Source organism: Calonectris borealis, chromosome Z (assembly GCF_964195595.1).
Source record: "Calonectris borealis chromosome Z, bCalBor7.hap1.2, whole genome shotgun sequence".
NCBI classification, from domain to species: domain Eukaryota; kingdom Metazoa; phylum Chordata; class Aves; order Procellariiformes; family Procellariidae; genus Calonectris; species Calonectris borealis.
Genome location: NC_134352.1, coordinates 74,550,795 through 74,569,684, shown reverse-complemented (window position 1 = coordinate 74,569,684; position 18,890 = coordinate 74,550,795). Strand labels below are relative to the sequence as shown.

The following is an 18,890-nucleotide window of genomic DNA, read 5'->3' as shown; positions in this document are numbered from 1 at the left end:
GATCACAGACTTGAGGTGCCACTGATTGCCACCTATACTGTTCTTTCAGGAAGACTTGTCACCTGACTGTCATAAAGTTAGACCTTGCCCTGCTGTCATTGAGGATCGCTTTCACCGTACCAATAGCTCAAATGAGTACAGAACAGCTTCCCTGAACTGCCTCAGGGCGGGATCTGCCCCCGTGGAGGCAACATCTCTTCTGCCCTGGAGCTCTCAAACAAGGAATATGCATTTCTGGCCTTGAAGAATTGTCCTTCCCTTACGCCCCTAAAGAAAACAAAATGTGGCTCCTTCCCCCCAACCCCTGCCACACCCTCCTGATCTAACTCTCCGATTGAACTGTTTGGCTCACCCAGATTTCAAACACTCCTACCCCGCTCCACGTTACCGCAGCGCGAGGCTACCCGCGCGGGCGAACCCCCGCGGCGCCGCGGCTGGAGCAGCCCGTCGGCCAGCCGGCAAGGACACCAGGAAAGAGCTTCCAGCTGCCTGTCCAGGACCCTGCTGCTGGCTGCAACGGCACCCTGACACGGGACCAGCTCACCCAAACCTCCCCCTTCGTGCCTTGTTAAGTTGAGGGTTTTTTTCAGTTAAAAAGAAAAGTTTCAACTGAGTGTTATTTTCACAAGCTACTCGGGGAACGCGGCTTGTAGAAGGCATTAGGCTGCTAGAAAGTAAGTTAGCAATGGTCTTTCATTTGTAAAGGGTTATTTTGTGAAAAATAAGAACACAATCTTTCCTTGCCTTCATTCAAACATCTCAGAGCCAAACCTGAGGACCATTTAATACCAGCATCAAAAATCCTATGAATTTACATAAAAACAAGACCTCAGTGGGACAAATTAGTTTTTGGATCATTAGCAATGCACATAGCATGGAGAGGCCTTAAAAACAAAAACAGGTTATGAACTTTGCTGGAAGACATATTTTTCACACTTTATTAGTGGAAAACAAGATGTATTTCTAGCAAGTACTTCAAAGGGAGAGCGCCTTGCCCATAGATGTCTGAGTGTCTGTTTAATAAAGTGGAATGTGAATATCTGTGAAACCCAAGTAAAAACATGGGGCTATGGAAAATATACAACATAATATATGAAGATCAACTCTAAACTTTTACATTCCCGAAGAGTTCAGATGTTACTATTTTCAGATATACCTATGGTTTTATACTATCTCCTCCATGGTTTAAGACAGCTTCAAAAATATGCTTAGACAGGCTAGAAAAACTAAACAGAAATCCACTGGAAGAGAGAATAATAATTTCTTTCTTTTCCTGTCTTTTATGACATCTGTTAACTGCAAATAACATACTATTACACTGTAGTTTTGCCTAAGACCCCAACGTGGAAGACACTAGTCTTTCATATCACTGAGAAAGCATTAACTTCAGCAAAAAAAAAAGCATCTGCTGTATTCACCAAATTTAGCAGTCCAGAGTTCAACACTGCTCTTATGGAAATTGAAGAAACTCTCATTAATTCCAAGGGGTGAAGGACTGGTCGTGAAAATCCTAAATATGTTTTACTAATAGAATTCATCTTGTTAATGAGCTGGCATGTGAACCCGTTTTTTCCGGCTGCTGAAAGCAGCTTGTGGTTTGCTTTTATTCTTTCGAACACAATTAGCAAAGCACTCCAGCAGCTGAATAGACCTATTCATTTGAACAAATTATTCCCTGGCAGAGTTTTGGTGTTTTTTTTAAAAAAAAATCTCCCCAAAAGTCTCTCCCATCCTGGTGTAGTCAGAAGAGACACAAAAGCCTGCTCGTCATTAATCTTGCCTGCCTGTGCCTGAAAAAAGACAAGTGGGGCGTACACTGCTGAATACGTTACATTTTCAGCATCTCTCTCAGTGACATGACTGAATTGCTCACTTCTCCCAACCTTTATCTTAGCTGGTGTACAATCCTAATTAAAAGGCTGACGTAAGGAATACACACAGGGAAGAGTCTGGCACGGATGTTATGGATGAGATGATAAACTTTATGAGCACAGCTACCTCCCACGTAGCTTTTGTAGTTAACTGTTGGAGCTTGAACAGTTGCTCTTATGCGCACCATTTCTCATTTCAGAGGGCTGAAAATGTTAAATAAAACAGACTTGCCCTTTCTAATAGGTAGTAGCATCTCGCTGATCTAATTAATCTACGTGGCTCATTCTTTCACTGAGACAACTTTACAGGCAAATTGGGCTCCAGTTCCCTTCTCCTGCTGCTCATTTTCGGTGTGAAAAGGGCTGTGGATAGGATAAAACCCATGCATCCACCTCGTGAACAATGCTGTCATGTAGTTAACACAGCAGAAACATTTGTTTAATTAGTTACATTTTCAGCTTTTAAATGAGAAGAAAAAACAAGCCATGGGTGGTCTGTAACCTCAGAAGAGCAAATATCCCGGGCTGTAAAATCATCCCAGCTCAGAATACTGGGCTGGACATAAAAAAAGCATTTATTGAATCCTAGGCCTGAGTCAGGAACAGAAGGTGCATTAAGAGCTTCCAAACTGCAGCCTACCGCCAATTCATTAAGTGTTCGGCATTATTTAATAAAAATGGCTTATGCATATACTGTAACTGACACGCTATTTATTCATAAACATTTTTAACTAGAGTATCTGTTGGGAGTTATTCACACACCAATTCAGAGACAGTTTCAAATTCTTCCTTCAAGTAAATGCATGCAATTCCCATTGCTGCCTGCCTCACCTAGGCTCTAAGTCTGCAAGCAGAGCTTGTCCTGTATTTTGCAATTAAACCAAGGATCTCATTGGTTTATAGAGACCAAGACACATTGCTGTTAATGTCTTGGTAACGCATTAACGTTACAGAAGTGAGAAAACTGCTATAATTCGTGTAATAGCATTAAAGTGATTCTACCGTCCTTATGTCTGAACCCCAAATTTGAATGGATTTTGAAAAAAATCCTCTTTTTTTGGCCATTTTATCAGAGAAGTCGGTCTCCAGGTAGGCACGAAATAAAATGGTCAAGCTTTCTACAGAACTACAGGACGTTTCTTGAAAAAAAATCATGACACCACTGAATGCTGAAACGAGGGCTGAACAGATCTGATGCTTCAGCCCACATTCTTTGGGTTACATTAACAAGACAGTAACGGCTGAAAGCGGTGACCAAGCAAACTAATGATATTTGCTAACAGGCTGCGCTGACCCTCAGGCAGCTGTTGCAAGGGGATGTTGCAATGGGACGTTGCAGGCAGGGAACATGAGCATTTTTAGCCCCATCCTGTGCAATTATTACTTACTCAAATACTTTTAAGATGCTTTCTCAGAACCTCTCTGCCACTCTTATTTTCTATGCTATTTAGTTGGAAGGTGCTTAAGGAAACCTTCTTCTTCACAAGCGAGATTCCTGGAGAAGTCAAAGAAATTGCCTTTTCCACACTTTCCTGCTCACTCACAAGGCGCCGGCTCTTCTACCTTCCCTATAGCACCCATGCAGAAACAAGAGCAGTTTCTGACCGGGGAAAGACACACTCACAACACGTTTTTCTCTCTTCTGTGTGATTTCACATCTGGAGATGAAGACGGCCAACAACACTCTTTGACCTGTTCCTCCTCCAAGGGCTGTATGTGTTCTCCAGTCCGGCAATTGGACAGCTGCTGCTTTAGGACTTTGCCCTTTCTGTCTCCCTTATCTTCCCTTCTGTCATCTGTTATTTTCTATTTTTATGATTTCTTTTTTGGTAGATAATAATGCCTTTAGGAATAGTGCTGGCAAGCGGCCAGGACAAAATGGCAGCGCTAACAACTTTTGTTTGAGTTAGGATCACTGCGAGATAATTTAGACCACGGACCAAGGGCCCCGTTTTCCCATGACACTGGAAAAATCCACACAGAGAAGCAGAAACACTGAATGCTTCAAATCCAAACCTCCCTGAGTTCATCCTCTTGGGACATGGCTTGCAGAAGAGAATGAGGATTCTATTTCAACACCCGTGGACAGGACTTGAGATGGTCCGTACCACCAACTATCTTTCCCCAGAGTTTTTGTTTTTAGGAGCAAAATCCAGCAAAGAAAATCCATCCCTGTCGCTTCCCACCCACGCAGCTGAAGGCCCTCTCCCTCCCAAGCTTCCCTTGGAGGACACAGCCTTGCTTAGCATGCCACCAGGCCAACGTTGCCACTTTCTTCCCATGCTGCCAAAAGAAGCATCGTTAATGAGGTGCCCACTAGCCACACATCTCTCAGAGAGGAAGGAACTGGCCCGCAGTTTGGCTTTTTATTTTTCCCCGTTAGTTTCTAAAATGGGTATTTTTCTTCCGCCTGAAGGCTGCCCCAAAATGTTTCTCCTCTGAACACGGTAGCAGGACAATCAGTTAAGGGAATATGAAGCATCTCTTTCCCACTGTCCAAAGTGCGGAAATGTAAAATTCATCGTAAATGATGAAAAGCAAACCAGATAGATAGAATTCACACGCTGTTAACGAAGTAACACAGCTAATGTTTTTTGCTGTGCTCAACCCAAGGCTACCTCTCTTAAACAAGTTTTATTTTCCCACTGGGTTAGGAAGCTGTGAGAAAGCAGGTAGGGGAGGCTCTGCTGAGATCTGTGTAAGTTAAGCATTCATGTAATACCGGGACACGCTGCATGTGAAACCAAACCTCCCTCCCCCATAGCCGGGATCCTCCACAAGGAGCCCCAGATCCCTACGGCCTCCAGCACAAGCTTCCCGTGAGTCAAGCATTGACGTTTCAAACGGCAGGAAACTGTGGTAGGTGTAGCTAGATCACAAGTCCTCCCTCTGCCCCGAGAAGAAGAGGCTGGGAAGAGTGCAGAAAGCCAGGTGGGAAGGGAAGAGCAGGAAGAGGAGCAGAGGGGCAGCAGCAGCAGCAGGAGGGGCCCCGTGCCGCTGCCCGGCCCGAGCAAAAGCTGACGTTTTTGGGTGAGGGAGTGCTTGCAACAGGATGAAAAGCTCTGGATCACAGGTGGGAATGGGATACAGGAAGAGGCAGCCCTCAGAGCCAGGCAGAAGAAGGTCAAGGACGAGGCGGTAGGGAGCCAGGCACCCGCGTAGCTGCCCTGGGACAGCCAGGAGCACTGCCAGCATGAAGGTCCGATTGCACAAGCAACCATGGTGTGAGGAAAGAGAAGAGAGGACTTCTGGCCACGGGTACGCAGCTGTGCAAGGAATCTCCCCAACAAACACGTTAGCCTGCAAAATCTCCCCCCTGCTGGCACAGGGGGATTCGCTCTCTCATGGATCCAATTCTGCTTGACCATAACTGGGCTTGCATCTATCCAGCGTCTATCAACGCTGAACTTGCATAGGGTTTGCAGTGGTCCCCATCCTAAATAACAGCAAAGCTTCCCCTTGCCCGCCTCCGAATGGCCCACAGACAGCATCCTGAGCTCTCCACAGTTTAACATTGAAATGTCACACTAGAAAAGCCACAAAACTGGGGATGACTGGATCTTTAACATTCAAAATCACATTTCCCACCAACCATCTTGCTAAGTGACATCTGCAAAAGGGCACACAGAGGGAAAAGGGAGGAACAGCACAAATTACAGTCCCATGCCTTGTTCAAAACTCATTTAGCAGGTTCGTCAGAGAGCAGCACCTTGAACTTGGCAGTTGGGGTTTCTCTACTAACCCGAGGCAAAGAACACCAACAAAAGACTATTTCTGCCTGCCTAGGCTTTGAAAGTTTCATGGGAAAAATACAAGCCACTGATATGATTCAACATTACATTTTAAATAAAATATTTAAATAAAATACATGCAAATTCTAAGAAGCACAGGTTTTCTGAAGACAGATGAGATTATGCAATAAACTGCAGGAAAGGTCATTTATTAACACAACCTTCAAGTTCATCTGCTCATGCTTTGAACTAAAGACGATGCCTCCACCCGGGGAACACACAATGCTTAAACAAAGAGCTGAGGTAGGTGCCTAAGTGGGAGCTGGCCAATGAGGGGTTTGAGCTGCTTGAGTTTTGGGCACAAATTCCCCCAAACCTTCCTTTAGGAGTTAAAGCAGGTGCTCTGGATGCACCAGTCCTTTTCCCTTCACCCAAGGTAACAGCTTTCAAGCAAATTTACCCTTGCTGCAGCACCTTGATTTCACAGAGTGCACTTCACAGCAACATTTGAATTTGCTTGAAAAACAATGTAATATAGTGCCTTAGTCTATCAAGCCAAAATTTCTTTCTGTCTTTATGGGTTCATTATTCCTCTATTTGTAGGCATGTATAGCGATGATAGCGGAAGAAGTTTTGTCTCATGCTCTTAACTGCAAGAGATTTACGTCTTTCTTGATAGTCACTTTTCCTAAGGAATTGTTCGTATTACACCTCTTGTTTCCTACAGCTAAAGATTGACCAAGCTCTCTTCGAGCATCTTTTCTTTCTAAGGGTATTTGGAAGGCTGACTGTCCGGGAAGTACTTATATCAGCACGAAGAAATCCCTATAGGAATGTGCTATACATTCTTGCTTTCACAGAACACTTTTCTGTGAAAATCCCTAATGAACTAGCTTTGTGGTAGCTCAAAAGCAATTTTCAGAGGCATCTTCCTCCTACATTTTGAAAAATTAAAAAAATACATACTTTCCCACATCCATCTCTGGGGGACAGTGGCATTCCCCTAGGTTTAAAACAACTTGCAAGGACTACAGTGATATTTTAGACAGTTTAAAATAAACAACAGCAATAACCTAAATATAGTTAGTTGGGGAATAAGACCTCTTTTCTCATTTGCATCAAGAAAAACTTCATCAGATGCAATACAGAGAGTGTAACTTTCTGAGATCTGATTCTACCAAAAAAAAGTATTGGGAGCGAACAAAGACGAAGAATATAATTCTTTGCCTGTGAAAAAAAGACAAGTGATTGGTGGAGGAGGGAGAGAGACCTGGCAATATGCTTTTCCCCAACCCTCCTGCTGATGAACAAGGGGACAAGCACAGGACAACTGCTCATGGATGGTGATGCACGGACATAGTGCACCTACACCAAGTCTATTCTTGCTGCTATTTGCATCATCCTCAAAAAAAAAAAAAAAAGGAAAAGAGATTATATAGGCAACAGTGGGCTTTTACAACTGAACCAAGGTGATTCTGTCCTGAGAAGGGCTCACTGCTACTTTTGCTTTAATTAGGTGCGTGTTTTTGAAGATGCTAAGACCTGAAGCCTGTTGTCAAGTACTTACGTAGTCATCCTCATGCAGACCTTGCTTCTGAACGGAACTTTTCACCTCCAGGGAAAACTTCTCAAACTCAGGCTTCACGGTCCTCAGCAGAGTGACGGTTTGGAGATACGAGTATGCCTTCTTGGCTTCAAGGTCATGTTTGTCTCCTCTTCTCCAAGAGCCATTTCCTAAGGCGAAAACAAGCATATTTCCAACTCCAAATTAGGTACCATTACAGGATTGCCTTCCTTTTTCTACCCCGAAGTCCCCTCTCCTGCACCTTGGGGAGATGGCAGAGTACAAGGGAGAACTGAACCTGCTCCAAGATGTGCAGGAAAGCAGGCAGGGAGGAACGGCTGGTGGGAAGTAAATGTGCAAACAGAAAGACAACTTTACTCTCATGCTGTGCTTGCTTATTTTTAAAGGGTGGGATGAAGCCTAAGCGTGAGAAGACATCTCAGAGCAAAAAACGTGTGCCAGATCTTGAACGCAGAGATATTTAAGTTAGAACAAGTGAGGGAGGATCCGACCACAAAGTTTTTTTCCATATCACCCCACGAGCGGCACTCTTGGACAGTCAGAAAAGCACCAGTAAAGTCAATAGTATGATCACCACCTCGAATGGGAGGCAGATGGTGCAGCTACTTCTCCCACAGCTCTCCCACTGTGGTCAAGGAGAAAACCATGTGTGCAGTGCCTGCTAGACCAGCCCTGCTCTTAGTGAAAAAGAAACACTTAGAAATAAAATGGGACCCTGCGCCTATGCTGTATTTACATGTGTTTTGTGTCACAGCAGGGGAATGATTTAACTCAGACCACCAGGAAAGTAATCAGATTTTTAAAAACCAGGATAGCTGACTGGTTAATTAGCAGAGGAGCCCTCCCGCCTTACAGGGCCTGATCTTAGCATGTCTGGAGACCCTGAGCCAAAGCTTCACAAGATCAGTGGAAAGCTTCACATGGCCATGAACCAGGTTTTGTGCTATTCTACGTAAATGATAAATAAAAGAGACCTAGAGGGAACAGTGGTAGCCCTCAGCAGTGTGCCTTTAAATGCTTACAAATAATTAAAAGCTAGACAGTCATTTTATTTTTCGAACAATAGCAACAAACCCCATCACGGTTAAATGAGCCAAGACGAAGACTAACGCTAAGCTCTCAAGGGCGACCTGGAGGCACGTGGGACCCTGAGATGAGAGAGGATGCAGCTGCTCTGCTTGGGTTGAGGACCATGGTGCCATTTGGACAAGAGAAGCAAGTGGTTTGGGAGTGGAGATGCTAATGGAGATGGAGTCCAGGCACCAAACCCATGGTGCTCCTTGCGTGGCACTACCAGCTGCATCACACGCCCACAAGAGCAAATTCATGGGCAGACCACCCCAGTCCCCCCGAAGCAGGTGAATACAGAGCCTGTGATTTGTCCTCCCAGTATCCCGGCACTGCTGCTAGGACTTCTTTTTTTTCGTCTTTGTTTTTGACAATAAATGTAATTGGAGAATTGCTCTCCTTCCTCAGAGAGCACAGGGGAAGGAACGAAGGACGTGCACTTCTCCAGAGGACAAGTCTTTCCTCGTGCTGCTTTTGGCAGCTCCCGTCGCTCCCAGCACAGGGCAGGAGGCACAGGACCACCTGAGCCCTTTTACCTCTCTTTTCCACCTCAGGAAAGTCTTATTTACCACAGCTCAGCACCAGCTAGGACTGCAATCTTTATGAACATCATGAACCTTGCTAATCCTCAATTTTTTTTCTTTTTTTTTTTTTTGGGCAGTTATTTCATTCTTTTATGAAGAAGCTCTAGATACGTCTCCCTTGGTTTAGGGATTTCTTCCCCAATACAAAGTTTAACTGGTCAAAATGACTTACGTCAGGACCCTATTCATCGGATTTGATGGAAACACTGCAGAGCAACTAACATCCCACCATCTGATTTTGCCCTCAGAGGCAGCACTCTTCCCTTCAATGCCGGCACCCTCTCCTTGCTGCTGCTTTCAAAATGAAAGCAATGCACATCTGGCAATTGTAAGCTAGCACGTCTTGCTCACTTGCCCACGGGAAGATACAAGCCTTGCCGGAGTCTCGAAGCTGAAAAACCTCTGCCCCAGCTGGGTACCTGCATTTCAGAGGTGAAGTATTCAAGAAGTACAGCAGAGACTACAGCACAGTGGGCTGTAGTTTTGCATAGCTATAGCTCTGCATTTACAAATGGAGATGGCTAAAAAGAGTGAGATTATATTAAAAAAAAACTGGTAGTGCTGGTAGAATGTGAATAAGTTTCTGTCCTGGACACTACACATATTTATTTTTAAAAATTCTGACCCTGGGAGCAGGGAAGGTACACTTGCATAACCGCGTTCCTAGAATAATTTACATATTTAAATTCCTTCATGGATTATTTTGTGGGAGGTCATCTTGCCACAGTACTTATGTGCAATTATTGCAGCCTTGGCGTTTAATACGCCTGCTCTTCTGAAAAATCAAAAATATTCAGAACAGAGGGCAACAACAAACTGCAATATGGTCATCTGAACTTAAAGGCAATGTGCCCATTTGCCAATCACACCCACTCTTAGCATTTGTACGTTTTATAAGGTACAAAATCTAGTATCTCCAGGCACTGGGAACAAGGAATTCTGGGAGAATTTCTCTAAATTTCTCTTTTATGCTTGCTTTCCGCATGTGATGACCATCTGCACAAAAATCAGCTTCTGATGCACAGTCATTTCGCTCTTCATGGGAAACATATCCAAAAAGAAACAGAAAAATTGGTTTAAAAGAATAATTACTTAGAAATGCCATGAAATACCACATTCTAACTACACTGCATCAGAAGACAGACAGTTTTCACTAATCCCTTGGAAAAGCTACAAGAAGACTGGACTACCTGTGACGCAGAGGAGGATGGTGCCGAGTCTCCCACACGACTGCCGGGCAAACGGGTATTGCCCCCATCACCATGTCGCATGGAGGTCCCACGCCAGGGTGGCACAGCACTGCCCTGTACACGGCTGAACAAAGTGCCATCTGCTGGGGTCTGCATCACTGGGGACACCCACCCCACCTCAGCTGGGATGCCAGGGTCCCGCCTGGGGCCGGGCCCTGAGCCTGGGGATTGCAACACTGCCTCCTGCAGCCACCGCTACCTCCTAGCAAATACCATCCTGGAAAACAAAACCATCACAAACGCAGCCGCCCGTCTCCCGCAGCCGCTGCTCTTACATGAGCATCCCCTGCTCAAGGAGAACGTTGGGTACCAACTGTACCGGCCAGCTTCAGCGCTGCCCAGGTAGTCACCGAGCGCCCATTTCAGCCAAACCAAGGAAACCATCAGTTGTAGGGGACGATTCATCTGAGCCATTTCGGACACTTAAGTGTGAGGTGAATCGCCATCCAGGGTGCCTACTTCTCTCCTGTGACTCCAAAGGGAGTCCAGCTCACACGCAGACTTGTACCCACAGCCAGATGAATCACTTCTGACTCATTTCTATTCTGTGAGATGAAATGCAGCAGCAGTGCGGGGGTAACGAGCCAGCACCGGCAGCCAGAGGGGTCATTTGATCAGTGGTTTCTATTAAATTCAACCCTGGGAAGCTCCCATGTTCTACAGAAGGGCTGAAACTTCAGGGTTTTGTGATTGCTGACACGGGTAGACCTTCAGCTTTTTACTCTGGTCCTGCTTAAGGCTGCAATGCCAAATGGTTTTGCTTGTGCCACAAGGGATGAAGTCACTCCAAATTTAACTCAAGAAAAAGAAAACCTTGATTAAAACCATTGGCTTTGATCTTGTTCTGCCACTTTATCTTTTAGTTATTTAAGTGATTTCCCTACTACTGGCAGAACTTCTTTAGCTAACCTTGAAGATACATGTAGCGGTATCTGTACTCCTGTATCTCTCTCTATATATGTTCATTATAGAGCTTTTCAACAAATCGCACTGTTTATTGTAAAAATAATCTCAGAGGCGGTAGATGGATAACAAAAAGTTTATGCAGAAGAATTTAACTTACAATTAACTGATTTATTAAACAAAATACATTGTCCTTTCGTGTATTCAATTGTTCCTGTTCATCAGCTTTTTGAGGCTTGAAAGAAAAAAAAACCAAGAAGTTTTCCTTCTTTCTCAACTCCCACTTGGTTTTCAATTTGAAATGAATTTGTTATTGTAGTGGATTAGTTAAGGCAGCCTGCAGGGGGGAAATTATTTTCTCTGCACCTGTAAAAGAGGCTGCTCCTTTCAAAAGGAGTGTTGACACTTCGACAAAACCTAGTTCCCAGGCAGGAACTTGCCTCAGCTTCAGCCATCTGACATTGTTTAAAACTCAGCAAATGTGTTGCTCCAGTATTACCTTGAATTTAACTGAGACAGCTGTAGCAGCTGAGAGCAGGTTTAGTCCCTGCTCTGCATTGCCACGTTATCAAATGCAACTGAAAGCAGGCATATTTCAGAAAGCAAATGTATTTAATTTACATTTTAAAGTCATGTTTTAATTTGACAAATCTGATCCTTTTTACTTAGGGGTGGAATCAGCCACTGTTATCCACCCTGCTCTAGTCTATTTGAACTGTCCACGTCCCAGCCAGTGCTTTCCCTTCAGCACACCACCGCTGAATATTTTCGCAGATGCAGTTTCTGATCAAAAGCTGAGACAAATTAGACGTGTGGATCCCCCAGCAGAGAGATGACTTCTGGAGATCCAGGCCCTGACCACGGCCCCAGCCGTTGCTAACGGCTTCCCCCAGCCATCTGCACCGCAGGCCACCGGGCAGCCAGGAACACCCCGGCCCGGAGATCCGGCAGTCACAAGGCTGGGGATGGTGCCAGCCACCTCGAGCTGAGCGCACACTGCAGCACGGGGTACCCACGCCTGGCTGCTGTAAGCAACGTCTCCACCTGGTGCTGCTTCCCCCGCAAGTAACTAAATAAGCAACGCTCACAGTGTATTTGGCATCTTGTGATCCACCCAGAGGCAACTATAGCCACGAGGTCCTTTCCTACAAGGCAACGGCAACGACAGGAGAGACGGTGGTGTATTCTGTGACTCAGTGCGGCGTATTTTGAGGCTAACAAATCTAAAAATATTACCAGGCTTACAGAAGACTTTGCAACATACTTGGGCAGGAAAAAACATTACCATATGACGAGCTGTTGAAGAGTTCAATATTGAAGAAAGCGTAGTCCCCGTTGGTCATTCCTTGCCGATGAGCAGCCAACATGATGTTCCTGATTGTGTCACCGCTGGCACACATGATTACAACTGGTGGAAGAAAATGAAAAACACAGATAAGGAGCAGTTCAAGAACTTCAGGGAACAGGCTGTTAAGCATGAATGCTGCCAGAGACAGTGACCCCAGCTGTCCCCCCAGTGTTGCAACAAACACGACAACGCAGACGGCAAACAAAGCCGATTTCCTCAACAGCTGACAGAAGACAGGTACCAAACACAGAGAGCCTTCCTACTCCCTTGTCTCCTCTGAAAATAACTAAACAGAGCCTGTGTGTGATCTACGTTTTTTTACCCCTGCGATGTGTGCTAAGTTCTGCCTTCAAATTTCTTCAGCTGCACATATTTGTAGAGTCAACTGCAACCATAAGCTCTGTTGTTACTTCCAAGTGGGCATAAGACAATCTGAAGATGAAGAATTAAGGTGACACAATGCCATTACCATTCTAATTTCCATTCCATTGAAGAGTTTGGTGTAGATTCATTTCGCCTACACCTCAGCTGTCTAAAATTTAGATATCTGATCTAGAATTTGTTGCCTCTCTACAGTTAATGGAAAGCAGCATCTCTGCAGCTGTCTAGGGACAGTGGTGTGAATCTTTCCAGGACGTGACTTTCTCCCCAGAGACTACACAATAAGCCTAGGCAACAACCTTTGATGGGACGCTTAATGCTCAGAAAGGGGAAAAGCAAGTGCCACTCTCTGAGCGTGAAGATTAAAGGTGGTTACAAGATTAAATGCCACAGAGCCTCATTTACCACAGACCAAGAGCTAAGCAGGGGCTCTGCTGCTTCAGCAGGACCTACAAGCCCGCAGGTGGGCACCGTGATCCACACTGCATCAACGGGGGTTGAGAGGGCTCTTCCCCAACCTGCTGGGCAGGGGGAACTATGCCCCTTGCTGCCCTCCCCTCTGCAAAGGGAAAGCAGGAACTCGGGCACAGTCTTCAGCAATGGGGAGACACCTCCCACACTGAGCACATTATACCATAAACTTTCACCTAGGCTCACAAGACTATGGGTATGAAGCTATCGACATCAGAGGGAGCAGCAAAGTATTGTACCAGTGTCTGCTTCGGGGCTACATCCTGCAGCAAAGTCGTAAGAGATCCTATTGGGACAATGATTCAAAACCAACTGCACGCACATTTCCAAGAACGCCGTCACGCATGGCAGGGCTCAAAAGCTGCAATAATGTACGCAAATATTTTCACCCCAACAATAAAACTGAATCAAAACCACATTCAGCTTTTCTGGGTAGAAGTGTTTGCTATTATAAGAAATGAAAAGGCCAAACAGGCCAAATCTTTTCGCACACAATGAATCTTCTCCCATCGCTTTTCTGGTTGGATGCCATCACAGGCATAAAGCTCCAGATGCGCCTCCGGGGTGAGTCACGTTCGGTACATCCCCATGCTTCAGGAGAGTTATACCATGCATAGCTCTGTCCTCCCGATTATAGCAGAGCAATATAATAATTTCCAGAGCAACAGAGCAAGACATATTTCATGACCATTGTGAAGTATATTAGCATGAAGGAAAAGAAGAAGAAAAAAAATTTTCTTACAATAAAATTTGGATCAAATCTTTTCCAGATGCACATCAGGAATGAATTTGTCTCACTGTTTCTAATTTCAGCATAGGTGAGAGATTCCCTTTTGAAACATTTCCTTGCTGCCCTCCCAATTCTCCCTTGACTTCACGTTTATAATTCACATCTATCATAAAATCATAATCTGTAGATGGAAGCAAAGAGATTCCCACAACACCAGTAAAAGATCTGGAGCAAAAGGAATAAAAAAAAGAGTGGGGGAAAAACCCCTACTTTAAAGTACATTAAGTCATATTTTGTAAGCCTCTGAAGGAATGTAAGGGAAGTAATATTAACTATTTGGATGTGGTTTTTAACCCAGCAGGAGAGCAAAGATTACATATTTCAAGATTTTGAAGCAAATAAGCTATGGGCATGTCTCTCACAATCTTCCAAAAATGTAAATTATGTGTATTTAATCTGCATCTGTGTATTTAATCTGCACCTTACTATTGTGTACATACAAATGTGTATGTGCAAACATATACAAAATGTTCCCCCTCCAGTATAAAACACGCAGACCACAGTAATTCTAATACTAATATTCTGAATTTATTGACTAGGATTATTGACTCATCCTGCAAATACTTAAGAGTTTAATTCCACTTAAAGGAGTAAGCATTCCCTTTGCTATGCGCATCCCTTGGACTACATGCTTATGCAGAACGTATTTAAGCACAGTCCTGGGTTTCTGACCATTATAGTAAACCTGAGCCTACAGCATCAAGTCTGCAGTGTGGCTAACTGAGCCTACAAGGGAGTTTGAACTACTAATAAAATTCATTAAAGACAAGTGGTTAACTTTATCATCATATTTTTCATCATGATTTTATTGTGGCTCCAGGACTTCAGTCTTTTGAAGTGGCTCCAGGCACTGAGCAGGGAGCCACTGGCAAATATGGGTGTGTGGCTGAGTGTGCCCCTGCCTTCCAGACCCCCGAGAGCTCAGTGCAAACCCCCAGCCAGCAGCAACCTAACCCACGGGGCCAACCTCTGCCCCGGGTCCCCACGGGCCAGCTGATGGAGCAGCTTCTTTCTCAGCCCCGGGAGAGTTTTGAGCATGTATCCTGATCTGCTTGAAAGCCCACTCCCACTCAGAGCAGCTCAAGGAAGCCCAACCACTCAGGTGGGATCACCACCAGCAGCGATCTCCGGAATCAGAGAGGGTGCAGGGTCAGAGCACAGGATGGTGTCACGGTAGATGCGACACAGGAATCCTTAAAAACTGGTGAGAAAACCAATCAACCAAACAAAAATGTTTCTAGGAAGTGCTCTGGACAGTGCCACATTGCCCACCAGCCCTGCTGCCCCGTGGGGGACCTCCAAGGAGTCCCCAGCAGAAATGAAGACCTCATCTGGTCAGCTAAGGCACATGGTGCATCCTTCACATGATATGTGACTTTGAAAATATTGTGACAACCTGAAAGATGCTGTGAGCAGCAGGACCACCCCTCAGGCCTAGAGGAATGTGCAAGGCGAGTCCTGTGGTCAGTCTTTAAAGTCAGAAAGGCACAAGTGGAGGCGGAAGCGCCCCACTTGCTGCATTTCGCAGTAGCAGCATGAGCCAGAGGACAAATGAAGAGGTGAGATGGAGGAAGGGGTCCCCAGCGGGCACAGGGGGGGAAGGAAGTAAGACAGAGGGCTGCTTTTGTTCAGTCACTTGCAAGTTACAGAATGATGTAAGACCAAAGATCTCAGCTCAGCAAAGCATTTAAGTGAGCTGAAAGCAAGCTTCTCTTCCCTGACTGCCAGCAGTCAGAAGTGTGGGGTTTGCCTTTAGCCATCAGTCACGTTCCCACAGCACGGCCACAGCTCCCTTTGGCTAAGGGTGAACACTCGTCTTTTCCTGCCATGCTGTTATGCTCTTAGCATCAGGAAAGTCAAACACACACAAAAGGCTGATTAAAAAAGAAAAGCATCTTTCCCCACATAGCGGTTTCCTCTAGCACTTACACATTTCTTTCTCTCCATTCAGTTTATTTCCCCGAACAGTACCTATTAGGAAAGCTCTATTTTAAGCACCTGCTTCAGTGAAGAGAGAATTAAAGAGCCATATGCTATTAGACCTCAGCTATCTCACACACGCTCCTGTGCACATTAAGGATTTCACAGCAGCGTAACGAAATCAGCAGTGCAAGGCTGCTCCGTCCACAGCCTACAGCATCGTAACACCAGTTGTGCCAGTCACGCACCACATGATTTTGATGCTATTTTAAAATTCTACAACCAGGGACGTAAAAAAGTGCTTTGTACATCTACGCCTCTTTTGGAAAACAGCTAAGGACTTTCTTTAACTTAATCCTGCGGTCCACTCCTAGAATACACCTTTTCTTTTTTTGCAATAACTTACTGGGGAAGCCTATGGCTGGTAAAAGCCTCTAAGAGAAAATGCCGTTTTGATAAGCCCATGTATCCATGCATTGCTCAGCGAGATCTCACTTTAAAGCACATCTAACTACAAATTTGCAGGTCCCAAAGCACTTTGAGCGTTTTATTACTTCATGATGCAAACCCAGTTCATCCAGCCCAGGGGCGACTTTCTAAGATGTTTTACAAGCCATTTATCTCCACAGTATTTTGCTAACAGTTGGTGGCAATATTACTGCACACACTCACGGGTTTTGCATCCACACATCCCCCGAAATGACCGCTTCCCCTAAATGCATTTGTTATTTATGAAGTACTCGACGGGGCTTCCAACAACAGGGAAAAGGATCCCCATGGCAAGACACAGCAGGGTGAGAAGAAAACATCTCTGCTTAGACTTTGAACTTACAGAGAGTCACTTCAAAAATCTCGGAGAATAAGCAACAGATTTGCTGCTCCGCAGATGCGGGCGATTTTGGGTAACCCAGACCGCTGGCAGAAAGCTCATTTCTTAACTACGCCGCAAAACCCTCCTAGCGCGGTTCCCGAGGGCGAGCCTCCCTCCCCGCCGCGGGAGGCAAAGCTCCAATGAACTCCGGCGGGCACAGCTTTCGCTCGGGGCAGCTGGTCCCCACCCGTCGGGGGATGCCTGGCCCGGGGATGCCGACACAGTCCCGCAGCGAGCTTCCCCACGGGCGGGGACGTGACGTGACTCCCCCCTCCCGCGGGACCTTCCCTCCCGGCGCTCCCACTGCCCCGGCGCCCCGGCCGCGGCCCCGGCCGCCACCGAAAGCCGTCGAAGAGCCAAGCCGGGCGCCCCGCCGCCACTCACCCCGCTCGCCGGTCTGGAGGGCGCGGACGACGTCGTCGAGGTCGAGGTGGCGGCTGCTCTCGTCGAAGCTGTGCACGGCCATGTGGAAGGCCTCCTCCTGGAAGACCACATGGACGCCCTCCATGGCGAAGTAGCAGCTGCGCTCGGGGTTGCTGTCGCTGTAGAGCAGCGTGGCCCGGCTCCACTGGTGGTGGCGGAAGAGGGCCAGCAGCATCTCGCCCATCTTGGCGTAGGCGGGGGCGACGCGGGTGAGGTGCGAGTACTCGCCGCCCTTGGCGCCGAAGCCGGCGGCCAGCGCCCCCGCCGACAGCATGGGCACGTCCCAGTGCGCCGCCAGCCGCGCCACCGGCGCGGCCGCGTACTCGCAGACGGGCCCCAGCAGCAGGTCGGGGCGGCGGCGCTGCAGGGCCACCATGTCCACCAGGCTGAAGAGGGCGCGGTTGCCGCACGCCGAGTCCTCGTAGGTGAGCTGGAAGGCGTAGCCGGGCGGCAAGCCGGCGCCGCTCTCCCGCAGGCTCCGCACCGCGTACTCGATGGCCGGCCGCACCCGCCCCAGCGAGAAGAGGTAGGCGTCGTCCTGCGGCAGCAGCACCAGCACCCGGATCAGCTTCTCCTCCTCCGCCGCCGCCTCCGCGCCCGCCGGGTCGCCGCCCAGCGCCGCCCGTGCCGCCAGCACGCAGCAGAGGCTGCCGAGCAGCCAGGGCGGCATCGCGCCCGCCCCCCCCGAGACGCCCGAGCTCCGGCAAACTTTTCGCCCCCCTTTCCCGCCCGCCTCGAAATTGTTCGGTCGTGCTTTATTTCTCGGGTGTTTGGCGAATTCACAACCTGCCCCAGCCTGCGGGTTACGGACGGAGCATCTCGGCTCTGCTTTTCTTTTTTTCTGATAGATAGAGTATTATTATTATTGTTATTATTTTTTGCCTTTCCCCCCGCCCGCCCCCCCCGCCGGATCCCCCCGCGGGGCTGCCGGGCTGCGCCCTCCCCGCTTAAGTAGCGCGGGAGCGGCGGCAGTTCTCCGCACGCCCGGCGCGGCGCGGCCGGGTTTGTGCGCAGGGAGGAGCCGGCCCGGCCGCTCCCGCCCGCCCCGCCCGCCCCCTCCGGCGGCCCCCCCGCGGCCGCACACCTCTGCCGCTGGCCGGGGCCGCGGGCGGGCTGCGAGCGCGGTGAGCGCCGGGGCCGCGGGGCGGGGGGTGTCCTCACCACGTATGGAACGCTTATGTGCGGATATTCATGTACCTTCTGCTCGGCTGCTGCCCTCCCCGGCAAGAGAGTCCCTGCAGTTGGGGTCGGGCGGTAAAGGATCCCATCGCACTTCCATTTTTTTAAAATATTTTTTCGGGTTCCTTCAGACCGGTTAAGCTGCACTGTACTGCATAAGGGAAGCATTTGAGCTCCCCCCCCCGAGCGCTCGGGGGGGTGCTCGGCAGGGCTGGGGGATTTGGGAGAGGGGGGGTTGCAGCATCAGCACGGGGGATGCCCTGAAGGGCGCTGCGGCAGGGTACAAGCGGGGCTGCCCGGCTCGTGTCTCCTCACCCAGAAAGGTGCCCGTGCGCAGGGACGGCATAACCCTGTGGGGAAGCCGGCACTGGATCCCTGACCCCTGCCCGTATCCCTCTGGGGTCTTTCTGAGAGCCGCATGCCAGGAAGGCTCAGATGCAGTTTTCTGTCGCTTCCCACGCACTGTGTCCGAGAGACACAATTTCATGCCCCAACCAGCAGAGGTTTCCCCAGTG

General features: G+C 47.7%; 1 protein-coding gene across 2 annotated transcripts in view; it reads right to left on the bottom strand.

The window, feature by feature from the left end:
• Positions 1 to 18,485, bottom strand: part of NPR3 (natriuretic peptide receptor 3) — a 39,334-nt gene extending 20,849 nt beyond the window's left edge. For both annotated transcript variants that reach the window (XM_075137803.1, XM_075137802.1), the window contains exons 1-3: positions 17,158 to 18,485; positions 12,278 to 12,400; positions 7,170 to 7,336 (exon numbers count right to left, since the gene is read on the bottom strand). In XM_075137803.1, coding sequence (XP_074993904.1) covers positions 7,170 to 7,336; positions 12,278 to 12,400; positions 17,158 to 17,866 — 999 coding nt within the window. In that variant the 5' untranslated portion in view covers positions 17,867 to 18,485. The remainder of the gene's footprint in view (positions 1 to 7,169; positions 7,337 to 12,277; positions 12,401 to 17,157) is intronic.
• Positions 18,486 to 18,890: the final 405 nt, after the last annotated feature.